Genomic DNA, 14,316 nt, shown 5'->3' with positions numbered 1-14,316 from the left:
TGGAGACGCCTCCCCAGCCCCTTAATCATTTTTGTGCTGTTCATTGGTTGGTTGTTGGTTGTTTGAAAGAGGCTTGCTATGTAGCCCACGCTGGTCACAAAATCAAGATGCCTTGGCTTCCTGGACACTGGGATGACATATGTGCCCAGCTCTTCCTGTATTTAGCTGACCTTGATAAGAGGAAATGCAAAAGGCAGAGAACGTGGTCATTTTTTCCTGAGGTCCATTCATATTTCCAACAGGCATATGGCAGCTGCATGATGAATTGATTTATTTCACAGCGCTGGAAGTGAAACCTAGCAAGTGCTTTCCAGCCAAGCCATGCCCTGACACCACATCTTTAGTTAAAACATCCTAGCAGCCACATTTGAAATGGTATGAAACAGTAACCTGAATTGTTTGGTTTTTCTGTGCTAAGTGTGGAACTGGGGGCCACACATGTGCTGAGCAGGTGTTCTGCTGATAAGCGGCATCCTCAACTCTAAGCTCATTTTAATATTGTGTGTGTGGTGTGCTTGTGTGTGTGCGTGCTCATGCGTGCAGAAATGTGCGTGTCACCAGGCACAGGGGAGCACACACCCTTAATAAATACCAGCTCTATAGGCAGAGGCAGGTAGATCTCTATGAGTTGAGGGCAGCCTGATCTACACAGGGAGTTCCAGACCAGTCAGGGCTAGCTACTTAATGAGATCCTGTCCCAAATGGGAAGAGGAGGAGAGGGAAGAAGAGGAGGCCCTGTGCCTGTGGAGGCCAGAGGTCAACCTTGGGTGTGTAGACCAGGCTGGCATCAAACACAGAGCTCTGTTTGCCTCTGCCTCTTGAATGCTGGGATTAAGGGCACACAGCATCACACCTGGCTTTGGTTTCCTTTTTGAAACAGGGTCTCTGGCTGGGACTTAGAGTTCCCCAGTCAGCTGGGGTGGCTGACCATGAGCCCCATGGATCCCCCAGCTCTGTCTCCTCGGCACCGGGATTACAGCTGTGCACCAACATATGTGACCGTTCACGTGGGTTCTGGCAATGTAGCGAGGGCTCTAAAGAGTAGATTATTCCTGGAGGGACCCTTGTACTGCTGGGTGCTCCCCTAGGACCCCGGATTAGGTACAGACCACACCCAAACACCAATTTCCAAGCACAAATCAAACACAAAGAGATCCTTTATTAAGTAAGGCGAAAAGACCAGGTGACTGAATCTTAACCAAGCAGAAACAGCAGCAAACGGCTTTGCAAGCGTTAGTTTCAAGAGAGAAGAAGGGAGGTTTGTGTTTGAATGAGGCAGGGTGTGTTGGTGAATTCTGATTGGGTACTTAATTTGGTTAGTCAAAATAATAATTTTGATTGCTGGACCTTGATGTTCTGATAGCTGGACCTTGGTGATCAGCCTCGGGAATGAGTCAGTGGCCAATAAGAGAATAGACATTGAGGGCTGGCTTCAGGGGTATAATCTAATGGTTTAGCAAGGGTGAGGAAAGGGGAAAGAGCAAAATCTGCCGGTGCCATGTTTGCCATGCTCAAGCCTCTGTTTGCTGTGCTCGGGCCTGTGTCGGCCGTGCTCGGGCCTGCTAAAGCCCTTCAATCCCCTGGCCCAAAACACTATTTTTTAAATGTTTTGCTTTGTTTTGAGAACTAGGGAAATGGCTCAGTTGCTAAGAGTGAAGGGGGCTCTTTTCCAGACCCCAATTAGGCACAAACCACACCACAGAGATCCTTCAAGCGGGGAAGAAAAGTTAAAGTGGCTGCTTTCTGACAGGCAGGAAAGCAGCAGCCAATGGCCTTGTGGGTGTGATTCTTAAGAAAGGGGAGTCTGTGTTAGAATGGGCTAGGATGCAGTGATAAAAGAGAGGATGAGGGAGAAGGGGAAGGGGACGAGGGAAAGGGGGAAGGGAATTTGTCTCAGAGGGACAATGGACTGACTGCCTCTGCATAGAAGGGAGACAGACACAGGACAACAGGCAAATTGAATATATATATACATATATATATATATATATATATATATATATATATATATATATGGGGGAAAATTCCCTGTTAGGATGAGGTGTTCAGTTTTAATTTGGTGAACCAAAGGGGGCTTCTGATTTCTGATTTCCTCAGAAGGAGGAAGTGGCCAAATAAGGGAGTAGACCTTGGTGGATAGCTTAGGAATGTAATCTAATGGTTTTTAGCAAGGCAGAGGGGACAAGGCCTGCCTGAGCCACATGCTCAAGTGGGCTAGTGTCCCTTCAGAGAGTACTAGTTGCCCTTGCAGAGGACCACGGTTCAAAACACCAGCACCCACCTGGTGGTTCAGAACCATTCCAGGGATTCGATGCTCTCTTCTGACCTCCACAAGCGTGAGGCAGCATGTGGTACAGATTCATGTAGTCACATATGGTGATTCAGAACCATTCCACGGATTCGATGCTCTCTTCTGACCTCCACAAGCGTGAGGCAGCATGTGGTACAGATTCATGTAGTCACATATGGTGGTTCAGAACCATTCCAGGGATTCGATGCTCTCTTCTGACCCCCACAAGCGTGAGGCAGCATGTGGTGCAGATTCATGTAGTCGTATATGCAGTCAAAGCACCCATACCATAAAATGGACAAGTCTAATTTTTAATTTTTAATAGATTTATTACATTTTTATTAATTTTGTGTGCATGTGTGTATGCTTGCTTGTGTGTGTCCCATAGCATGAGTAGAGATCAGAGGACCAATTTTGTGAGCCAATTCTCTTCTTCCACCATTTGAGTCCTTGGGGCTGACAGCCCCAATACTGCTTTTAATTAGTATAATACCTCCCATATTGTCCTGGTGGGCTTTTGTCAATTTGAGAAAATGCCTCCAGCATCTGGGAGGTAGAGGCAGGAGCATCAGGAGTTCAAGATCATCCTTGGCCTCACAGGTCAATCTTGGAAGTAAATGAATATTAATATGTTTTTCATTTGCCCAATTTCTATCAGCGAACGTTTCTATTGGTCTAAAAAGACAAATAAAAAACAAAACAACAAAAACAGTAAATACAACTGAGTATGGTGCTGAACGCACCAGCTCCTGTGGTGTAATGGTTAACGCTCTGGACTCTGTATCCAGCGATCTGAGTTCGTATCTTGGTGGAACCTGTTCCTTGAGGAAGAGACCTGGTCAGTCGTCCTCATCAACTGAGACCATGAAACCCAATGTAAACGGGCTGCCCATGCTTCAGCATTGCAAGGGACGAGTTTCACTTTCTTTTCAAGGTGCTGCGTGCCTATAGCCGCTGCACACTGGAGGCTGTGAACGAAGGAATTGTTCCTTATATGGACCCTTCTGCAAGACTGAACCACCGCTTAGAGATTCGGTGGTGGTGGAGAGGCTGGGATGTTGCAGGTCCGGAACCTAATTACAATGTCTGCTTGGTTCTCATTGTCTGACCTATTGGAATGTATCTACTAGCTGAACACTAAAGTCCAGGAGATAATATCTAAGACCAGTAGCAGAGATTTCTCCACTTTGTTGCCTGCCTAGTTGATGTTTCTGCCAATGTATTTGACAAGCATTTTGCATCCGCCACTATCTATAACCATATATAATCACCACTATCTAATAACCCCCCAAAATAACCATAATTACATTTTTTAAGTCTGGATATATATCTCCCAGGATGGTTCTGAACTTGCAGCGATCCTCCTGCCTCTGCCCTATCAATGCAAACACACAACTCTCACTTCAATAGTAATAAGAGATAAGTTTATTCTGGAGGTAAATTATCAATGGCTGTGGCCCAGGGAACACAGATTTATATCACTCCCAAATTCTATGCTATGCTGTGATAAAAGTCTATGAAGTCTTCCTAGCGCCAGAACAAAAAGAAATCAGCACACTCGGGCGGGAAGAGCTGACCCAAATGGAATCGTTAGGACAATTTATCCGACTTTACCAAAAGCTACGGAGAAACCCTGTCTCGAAAAATAAAAAAATTAAAAAAAAAATTATCCGACTTTAAAATGAAAAGCCCAGGGCAAGCAAACTGTAGGTGAGGGCAAGGCAAGCAAGGTGCCCAAAGGAGAACGAAGACAATAAACAGTCATGGAGGTTAGTTAATCACACGTGATGGGGACTGGAGCTTTAGAAAAAAAGACTAAGGAAGCCCAAGCCAAATCGTTACGGAGCTTAAAACCGTACTCAGACAGAGGCCATCGTCCTAAAAGAAAAGAAAAAGGGCGAGGGGCGGTGCTTATAGACTCAGCTAAACCTAATTAGTCCAATCTGTACTGAGGAAGGAGAATTACATCATCTGAAACTGAAGCCGCCTCCCAACGGGTGGTCCTTATCAGGACCCTGACCCACCCCATTGCATTAACCCTTTGGAGAGGAGACAAGGGCCCTGGAGAATATTGTCGCCACAGCAGATCAAGAAGCCGGCGTTGGGTAGCGCAAGGTTCCAGAAAAGGATCTCGGAGGCGAAGTGGAGCCTCGAGTGCTTCTCCCGATAAAGCAACGACAGACACTCTTGTGGAATGGGGTAGAAGTCAAGAGCCCTACCCCACTATGCATGCACCAGGACCCGGGTTTGTAGGGATGGGGTTGGGCGGTACTGCACGCCAGCCGGGAAGGGGATTGTGCAGAATACGTGGGAGACCCCTCTACCTGTATGCTCTGAGAGGCTGAGCTGAGCTGCTCCAGACTGGTGTCTCAAGACCTCCCAGTCAACTCCCCCACCACACTCCGCCCCAAGAACAATCCAAAGCAGATGGAGTGGGAGACGCAGCTGAGATCCACAAAGAAAGGACGAGGCCGATGCAGGAAGAGCTGGGGTCTCACCGAAACTGCACCGGGCTGTTTGCAAGCGCTTTGAGTCATTAAAAGGGTACCATGCGGGCTCAAGTACGGGGAGGGGAGGACAAATGCACACCCAGGTTGTGCGAGAGAGCAGCCGCAAGGGGGCGCGCATGTCTACCTGACTCAGCAGCCTACCCTGAGCATTTTTCTATTTTGAATTAGCTACTTAACGACATTTTCATACGTATCTAGTTTGGGTTGACTCTTCCCTTAAATCTCCGCTCTTCCATCTTCCTGGCCCCCAATCCCACTAGGACCCTACCTCCCCAGTATCCTTTCCACTTTCTTTCAACATATATGTATGTGTGTGTATATATATATATATATGTTGTGTGTATACATATATATATACATATATGCATATGTGTGTATGAAGTTGGACTCCACGTATAAGAGGCAACATTTTGCCTTTCTCAGTCTGGCTGATTTCACTTAACAGAGTGATTTCTAGTTCCATCCATCTTCCTGCAGATTTAATTTTTCTTTTGTGCTGAATAAATTCCATCGTGTATATGTGCACCACATCTTCATGGCCATCAGTTGATGGACGTCTATGCTGTTTCCATTTCCTGGCTATTATGAACAGAGCAGCAATAAGCTCTATTACATCATCCATTGCATGGATGAGCAAGTGTCTCTGTGGTAGGGTGTAGATTCCTGTGGGTATTTTTAAATTTTATTTTTATTTTAGTATTTGTGTGTGCATGTGCTACGGTATGCATGAATGGTCAGAAGTGGCTTTCTTGCCCCACTGTGTGGATCCCAGGGATGGAACTCAGGTAAGACGATGCCAAGTACCTTTTACATTCTGAGCCAGCTCACTACCCACCCAAACTCGTCTTTTATAGCCAGAGCTGGCCTTGGACTCATGATCCTCCTACATCAGCCCCCCAAGTGATGGACTTACAGTTCAGCTGCATCGTGCCTAGATTACAGCAATGAGTGATCTGTCCCATCCCCAAATCCAAGCCCTACATCTAGTCTCCCCACCAGCCCTGAACTCCTGTCCCACAGACAACCCAATAACAGCTCAAGAGCCGTTATCATTCCTCTTGGCATTTATGGTCATGAGTCAGAAAATACAAGCACAGATATTAATGGGTGCATTTGTGTACACGCTCTGAACCCACAAGATGACACAGCCAAGCACACTAGGAATGACACACAACACAGTACATCCCCAGAGTGTACATTGCTCACCACTGCGGTGACACACACAAAATAGCCACATGCACACATACACGCTCAAGCTAATGGGGAGGCATATCCCACATATCACCTACACCCACACTCGCAATGACACACTTTGAGGGCTTCACAGAAACAGCTATCCAGCAGGACATGCCTATTCTCCTATACGTCAGGCCATACATGGCCTCTTTGTGTGGCCCATAAAGAGTAACACATGCTGTGACTTCCATGTTCTCTTTCCACCGTAACACCCTCTCCTTGGATGCATGGAAACTCCATATGCCACAAAAATGTCCCCTTACGGGCACACTCTTCAACAGTCATTCCCCCAGACGGATAATTTTCTCTACGAGGATGAATGGCAGACTCACACTCAAGCCGGGTACCCCCATTTGCCATCTTCACTAGCAGGTGCAACCCCAAGTCCTTCCAGTTATGGCTGTGATGTCCTCTTATTTACTTAGAAGTGGGCGCTGTCAGAGAGGAGAAAGCTGAGGTCAGGCAGACCGGCACTAGGTCTGGAACTCTACCCCAACGCACCTCCCTAGCCCCGGCTTACGAGTGAGGACTTTCTTCTCTAGCTCCTGAAGGGTTTTCTTGATGTCAGTTATATCTGGTGGGAGGAGAAGAGACAGGCAAATCTGGAGTAGGGCCTCAAATAAAGCCCCAATATCATTAGCAGTTTTCAGTTTGAGTGAAGGAAATTCAGATGTTGGTGGTTCGCAGTAGTGAAATGGTGTGTGTGTGTGTGTGTGTGTGTGTGTGTGTGTGTGTGTGTGATTTGTGCATGTGTATATGTTCACAGTATTTGCACTTGTGTGTGCAAATGTGTAAAGAAGTCAGAAGCTGTCACCAACTAGCTGTTTTCCTTTATGACCTTATTTTTGGAAACATGGTCTCTCATTGATCATGGGGATTTGGCTAGACTGGTCGACCAGTAAGCCACATGTATCTGCCTATCTCTACCACCACCACCCTTGCCCAACTGCTGGGGTTACAGAGCTGTGCCACCATGCCCAGTTCTTACGTGAGCCCTGGGGATATAAACTCAGGTCCTCATGTTGTACCTTACTGACTGTGTCACCTTCACAGCCCCACCAGTGTTCCAAGCACCCAAACAAATCCACCCAAAGAGAGCAGGCCTGTGAAGGAATACCTGCTGGCACCGTCTTCAGCTTGTCATTTCCGCTCTGCACTTTGCTCGAGACTGTAGCAATGTTACTCTTGGCCTCCCGGATGCCCGTCTGGACAGCTTTCCAATGATTGTCTTGCTGATCCTGGCACTGCTGCACCAGGCTTGAAACTAAGGGCACAGCGTTTGAGATGTTCAGATGGCCACCCCTCTCCTGTCCCACCAGCACCACTGTGGGCCTCCTCTGCTCCTCCCACTCACCATTCAGAAGCTCCACTCTCAAGCTCCACAGCTCCCTGGACATTTCAGAATCTGTTTAGGAGAGGATAGAAAAGCTTTTAAGACCCCCCCACCCTCCTTTTAGCCTTCTTGGAAATGGAGTTGGGGGAAGGGAGAGGTAGCAGAGGAAATTCCACAATCCCGCCCCTCTCCCAGCTCCCAAGATCACTTGCTTTTGACCAGGACCAAGGCCGACAAGATGATGCAAAATGAAAAGATGAGAGCGAGGAGAACGTATAAGATCATGATGGTTCTGTGAAACCAGGGGGGGATCTGGGGTGTGTCCGGTGATGGCTTGACCTGGGCTGGGACGAAAACACAGGGCACGTGACTTGCAGAGCCCAGCCCCACCAACCAGGCCACCATTACTATCTGTAGCATCTATCTTCAACACCGAGGACCACCGAGGACATCCCCACTCAGTGAGCATCAGTACTACTACCTTGTATTCCTTACACTGTGACCCTCACATTCCTCTCAACAAATTCTGTCACTCAAAGACTAAAGGCACAGCCAACAGCACTGCCTGAAGCATTTTCAGAAACCCCGCTTCCATCGACTCAGCTACAAAGCTACCCCCACCAGAGTACGTAACAATAGTGTTTGGGGGGGGGGCACTGGGTATCCTCCTCTGTCACTCTCTGCCTGTTTCTCTGAGGCAGAGACTCTCTTGTTTATTCAGCAAAGCTGGGAATTAGCGTGACCCTCTTGTCTCCACCCTTGGTGCTGGGGTTACAGGCATACACAGGACACTTGGTTTATTCTGTGGGTGCTGGAATCTGAACTCTGGCCCTCATCCTTGAGCAGCATCACTTTTAACCACTGAGTTATCCACATCCCCAGTCCCATGATCTAGTTAGTTAGCTAACTAGTTAGTTAGTTAAGGTTTCTTATATCCCAAGCAAGCCTCCAACTCTCTGTGTAGCCTACAATGACCTTTCTAACAAAGCCCCCAAATGTTAGAAACTGGGTTCTAACACCCACACCCAGTTTATACAGAACTGGGGATTGAACCAGGGCATTGTGCATGCTGGGCAAGTTGTCTCCAGCTGAGCCACAACCACAACTGCATCGCCATCTTTAATGCCACCAACTCCACACTCTCCAGCACTCACCCTTCCACGTACTCCTTAAGGTTAGCGTGGGGGTGGGCAAGCAGGTGTCTGCTCACCTTGTTTCTTGGGTGCTGATTGTTTGAGTTTGAGCTCTTCCTTGTTTCTGAAGGCCAAGGTTATATTCTCATAGTCAGGATGTTGAGTACCTGTGTATGGTTTGATGAGAGGAGATGCTGAGACTCATCCAGATATTTGGGGCGTTGGTGGGGGAGTTCAATCTAGGGGATTATACTAAAGCAGGCATGAAGGACCAAAATCAGCCTTGTGATTAAGCAGTGCAGATGTCATGAGCCCCTCGAAGAAAGGAGCTCCTCTGTCCTGACTGCTCTTACCTCAGGCTTCCTCATTTTCCCTTCCCATCCCAAGTGTCCTGACCTTCATTATGGCCTGGTTTCCTCCGGGTCTTGTCCTGGGAGGCTGATGCCTGCATTCTGCTTGGTTGGTTGAAAGAGATTACCACAGCCTTGGGCCCTGGACCTCCCAAGTGTTCTCATATCCCCACCTACCGGAAGGCCTCAAGACAGATGAGGAAATCTGAGGGTGGACAGGAGGGAAGAAGGCTTCATCTCCTGCTTTCAGGGATCCACACCAGATCTCCTGCTCAGAGGCATCTCCAGTTTCCGCAACACTCTAAATGACTCCTTTAGAGTGACAGAAGTCTCATGGGTGGCCAAGAGGGGATCCTAGATATTAGGACCGAAGAGAGATTTTGAGGAAGCCAGAGGGTCTGGGTGGAAAACACACACATGGTTTGTTGTTGCTGTTGTTTTGTTTTGTTTTTTTCCCCAAGACAGGATCTCTCTGTGGCTTTGGAGGCTGTCCCAGAACTAGCTCTTGTAGACCAGGCTGGTCTTGAACTCACAGAGATCCGCCTGCCTCTGCCTCCCAAGTGCTGGGATTAAAGGTGTGCGCCACCACCACCCGGAAGACACACACATGGAACAGACAGATGGAATGGGCCTGACTGCATCTCCCTGACTTTTTTGGGGGAGGGCAGAGGACAACCCCAGCTTTTGATCCTCAGGCAATGGCACCTTGTGTTTAAGGCAGCCTCTCTCAGTAGCCTGGAGCTCACCAAGTACGCAAGGCTAGCTGGGCAACAAGTCCTAAAGCTCCCTCTTTCCACCTCCCCAGCTGGGATTACAGTTGTGCCCCGCATGACCAGCTTTTCTTCTATGCTCTCTGTTTCCACAAGAAAGGCTGTATCAACTCAGAATCTGACTGAGTTCCCTCTCCCCAAAACACCTTCCTCCTCCAGCCCCACTCCATAGCTCAACCCCGCCCCATCCAAGTTCTACTTTTCATATGAGTATCACATGTTAACCGATTGCACCATGGGAGCAAAACGGATGTGAGGCAAGAAGAGAAAACCACTTTGACACCACACCTACATCTAAACTGAGGGCAGACCCAAGTCCGTAACAATTGCCCTGGTGGCGTCCTCAAGGTATTCTCTCCCCCAACATGGACACACCAGAAGGAAAAAAGGCACTCACTCCATCTATCTGTTCCCCTTCCTGGTTCACACACATACATTCACATACATGCACATTCAAACCTCCAAATGCCTTCAGTCACAGCTCATGTATGTACGCCACACGCTTATTTGCATACCTTTGTAACTATGACATATCCACATGAATATGCATGTGTATTTGCATATTTTGAGTGTCTATCGTCTAAGTGATGTCTTAAAATTTTTAAGACTTTATTTATTTAAAGAACTGCTGGAGATATCACCATCATTGGCCTCAAATTGCTCTACAGAGCTATAGTAATAAAGACAGGATGATATTGACACAAAAACCAGTGTGTTGCTCAATAGAAATTAATTGAAGACCCAGACATAAATCCTCATGTCTATGGATACCTGATCTTTGACAGAGAAGTGAAAAATACACACTGGGGAAAAAAATAACACCTTCAACAAGGAGTGCTGGTCAGACTGGATGGTTGCATGAAGTAGAATGCAAATAGATCCATATTCATCACCCAGAATAAAAGTGAACTACAAATGGAACGAGAACCTCAACATAAGGTTGGATATACTGAATCTGATAGAAAATGAAAGTGGGAATAGCCTTGAACTCATGGGCCAGGAAAAGGCTTTCTGAACAGAACATTGATAACACAGGCACTAAGATCAATAATTAATAAATGGGACCTCATGAAACTGAAAAGCTTCCGTAAGGCAAATGTCACTATCATTCAGACAAAGCAGCAGCCTACAGAGTGGGGAAAGATTTTTACCAACTACACATCCAACAGAGGGGCTAATATCTAAAATATATTTTTAAAAAACTTGAAAAAGCTGGACATCAAGAAAACAAATGACCCAATTTAAAATGGGATATGGAACTGACATAGAATTCTCAAAAGAGTGGGCTGGAGAGAAAGCTCAGTGATTAAGAGCACTGGCTGCTCTTCCAGAGGTCCTGAGTTCAATTCCCAGCACCCATATAGCAACTCATAAATGTCTGCAATCCAGCTGCAAGTGATTTGACACTCTCATACAGACATAAAATCAGGAAAAACATCAATGTTCATAAAATTAAAAAAATACTAAAAAAAGAATTCTCTTGACAAAAAACACAACATTTAAAGAAATGTTCAACACCCTTAGCCATCAGGGAAATGTAAATTAAAACCACTTTGATATTTCATTTTACACCTATCAGAACAATCAAGATCAATGAAACAAATGACAGCTCTTGCTGGGAAAGGGGAACACTCATTCATTGCTGGTGGGACTGCAAGCTCATGAAACCACTATGGGAATCAGTGTGGCAGTTCCTTGGGAAACTAGGACTAGATCTACCAAAGGACCAGCTATACCACACTTGATCATGTAACCAAAGGACCACTAGAGCCTAGATGTCCATCAACCAATGAATAACCAATATCTGGTACATTCACACCATGGAATATTATTTAAAAAATTAGATAGTCAGGTGATGGTGGTGCACACGCCTTTAATCCCAGCACTGGGGTGGGGGCAGAGGCAGGCACATTTCTGTGAGTTCAAGGCCAGCCTGGTCTACAAGAGGTAGTTCCAGGACAGGCTCCAAAGCTACAGAGAAACCCTGTCTTTAAAAACCAAACCAAAACAAAACAAAAGATGCCCCCTTTGTGCCTACTGAATAGGTGGATGGCAGGTACTAAGGGTGGAGAAAAGAAAAAAAATTATGCCAGGTCGTGGTGGCAAAAGCCTTTAATCCCAGCACTTCGGAGGCAGAGGCAGGCAGATCTCTGTGAGTTTGAGGCCAGCCTGGTGTACAGAGAGAATCCCAGGACAGCAAGGGCTACACAGAGAAACAATGTCTTGAAAAATCATTTTTTTTAAAAAAAAGTGAAATCATGAAATTTTCAAGTAAATGGAGGGAGCTAGAAAAACATCCTCCTGAAGGAGGTATAACCCAGCCCACAAAAGACAGATACAATATGTATTCTCCTATGTGTAGATGTTAGCTTTTTAGCCTTCAGTATATATACTACAATCTGCAAAACCACAGAGGTTAGGTATAGGGTAAGAGACTGGGTGTGGAGACAATCTTCAAGAAAGGAGAAATAGAATAAATAGTTATGGGGATATTGGAGTGGGAGGATTAAATGGGAAGGCAGAGGGAAGAGGGGGTAAGAGAGGGAAGACAGGGAGGAGCAGCTAACAATAAGTGCCGTTTGAGGGCCATATGCAAACCTATTCCTGTTGATGTTTCCATATGTGTGTGTATATATGTGCATATATATGTATGTGTGTGAATGAAAGAAATGTAAATGAAGTCACAAAATAACAGGGCAACAATGCCCCAACTAGACTAGACATCTTTCCCCACCAAGTGAACCCTCCAGTGCCAGGAATAGGTTATATTTACTTGAATTGGCCAAAAGGGCCCCCGTGCAAACCCCCAAACAACTCCAGCTACTCGTGTACATATGAACCTGTGTGCCTCCAAGGCAGATGGAGTCCCAACTATTAGTATAAACTGATAGTAAGGCCCTATTTGTTGAAGACAGCACCTACATAACTCATAGAACATGAAGAAGTAGAATTGGTGTCTACCTAGAATCCTCACCCCTACTGACTAGTGTTCATGGTACTGAAAGGTACTCTGCCTGCTACCAAAGGAGAGGGGTAATCTCTAAGGTAGCTACAAGCCCTGTGGCCCACAACAGTGACTTTCCTGAAAGAAATGCTGATGCAATAGTGTCACAAGCATTGTGTGAGTAACCAAGCACTCTCTGGCTGGATTTGAGGGCCACTCCATGAGATGGTAGCCTTGTCTGACAATGCCACAGTGGCCAAGAACCTGAGATTGGATTGGCCATGGGTCTAGGGGAAAACCAAATACTATTGTTATGCTAAAGGAACATAGCAAAAAAAATGTCTCCAAACAACATTCTGCAATACCCAGAGATCAGTATCTCGCTCAGCCGTTATCAGAGAAGCTTCTTCTTGTAGTAGATAGGAGCTAACAAAGAGACCCCAAACTGGACAGTGTGCAGAGTGAGAAAATTGGGAACACTCGGTCCTAAATTGTAGCATGATTAATAAAAACCCAGAGACAGATATTGGGGTTCAATCTGAAGGTCAGAAAAGCAAAACAGCCATAAAACTCCAGTCTTATATTCTTCTCTGGTGCTGGGATTAAAGGCGTGCACCACTACTGCCTGGTTTCTATGGCAAACTACTGTGACCACTGGGAATAAAGATGTGTGTCACCACTGTGTGGTCTGTAAATCTGACCAGGGTGGCTGTTTTACTTTCTGATCTTCAGGCAAGCTTTATTTATTAAAATACACATGAAATAACACTACATTGTGTTCATCAAATCCTTCCCCCTCAGGACTCAGGGAGCTCTGCAGGAGAGGAGAGAAAAGACTGTAAGAACCAGAGGGAATGGACGACAACAAAGGAACAGTGTCTTCCAGACCAATAGGACTAATGTACATATGAACCTGTATGCAGGTCAAGTCAGATGGCGTCCCAAAACAGAGAGGGGGAAGTGGACATGGCCTCCCACTCCTGACCAAGAAGCCATCTTCACCTGACAACTGCTTGCAAAGGAAAATTTCTCTCAAATGGAGTCTCACAGGCTTATGAACCATACTTAGGGGAAGACACCAGGCACAGGAAGAACTCAATGGTGTTTTTGCAGGCTTTTTGTTTTATATTTCTTATCTTATGGGCCTTTTGCTTGTACATTATTCTTTTCAATTTTGTGTTTTCATGGATTTGGGGTTTATGATTTTTTTGTTCTTTGTTTTTGTTTTTGTTTCGGCGTGTGTGTGTGTGTGTGCGCGCGCGCTCGTGCATGTGTGTGGTGAATGCATGTGTCTGGGCACAGGAATTAGAGGTGGTTGTTAGCTGCCCATCACAGGTGCTGGGAAACTGACTGGGGTCCTCTGAGGGAGCAGCAAGTGCTCTTAACCTCTGAACTCTCTCCAGCTCCCACTTTCTCCTCTCTACGTAATCAGGATGTCCAACAGTGAAATGTTACCACCTTCATTCAGGGTTTTCCCCATCGATTAACCCAATCTACCAACCCCCTCACAGGCATGCCCAGATGTGTGTCTTCTAGGTAACCCTCCATCCTGTCAAGCTGACAATCAAGATTAACCATCACAGAGTTATGAATTCGACAAACATTTTATTGCATTTATTTATTATTTGTCTACTGCGTGTGTGCACATGGTGCACAGGTACCTCAGTGCACGTGGAAGTGAGAGGACAACTTGCAGGAGTCAGCGCTCTCCCTCCACCACGCAGGTTCCAGGAATCTATCTCAGATCACC

At 46.2% G+C, this 14,316-nt stretch overlaps 1 protein-coding gene across 1 annotated transcript; it reads right to left on the bottom strand.

The window, feature by feature from the left end:
* Positions 1-6,457: 6,457 nt before the first annotated feature.
* Mcemp1 (mast cell expressed membrane protein 1) lies at positions 6,458-8,962 on the bottom strand. Its single transcript, XM_041677716.1, has 7 exons — positions 8,899-8,962; positions 8,580-8,669; positions 7,582-7,713; positions 7,391-7,441; positions 7,154-7,300; positions 6,538-6,610; positions 6,458-6,470 (listed from the first exon to the last, which is right to left on the bottom strand). The coding sequence occupies exons 1-7, from the start codon at positions 8,951-8,953 to the stop codon at positions 6,458-6,460; spliced, it is 561 nt and encodes a 186-aa protein (XP_041533650.1). The 5' UTR covers positions 8,954-8,962.
* Positions 8,963-14,316: the final 5,354 nt, after the last annotated feature.

The sequence above is a fragment of the Microtus oregoni genome, unplaced genomic scaffold (genome assembly GCF_018167655.1).
Source record: "Microtus oregoni isolate MIOR12 unplaced genomic scaffold, Mior012 000029F_ref0000214, whole genome shotgun sequence".
NCBI lineage: Eukaryota > Metazoa > Chordata > Mammalia > Rodentia > Cricetidae > Microtus > Microtus oregoni.
The sequence above is the reverse complement of the archived record's forward strand: the minus strand, read 5'-3'. Positions and strand labels throughout refer to the sequence as shown.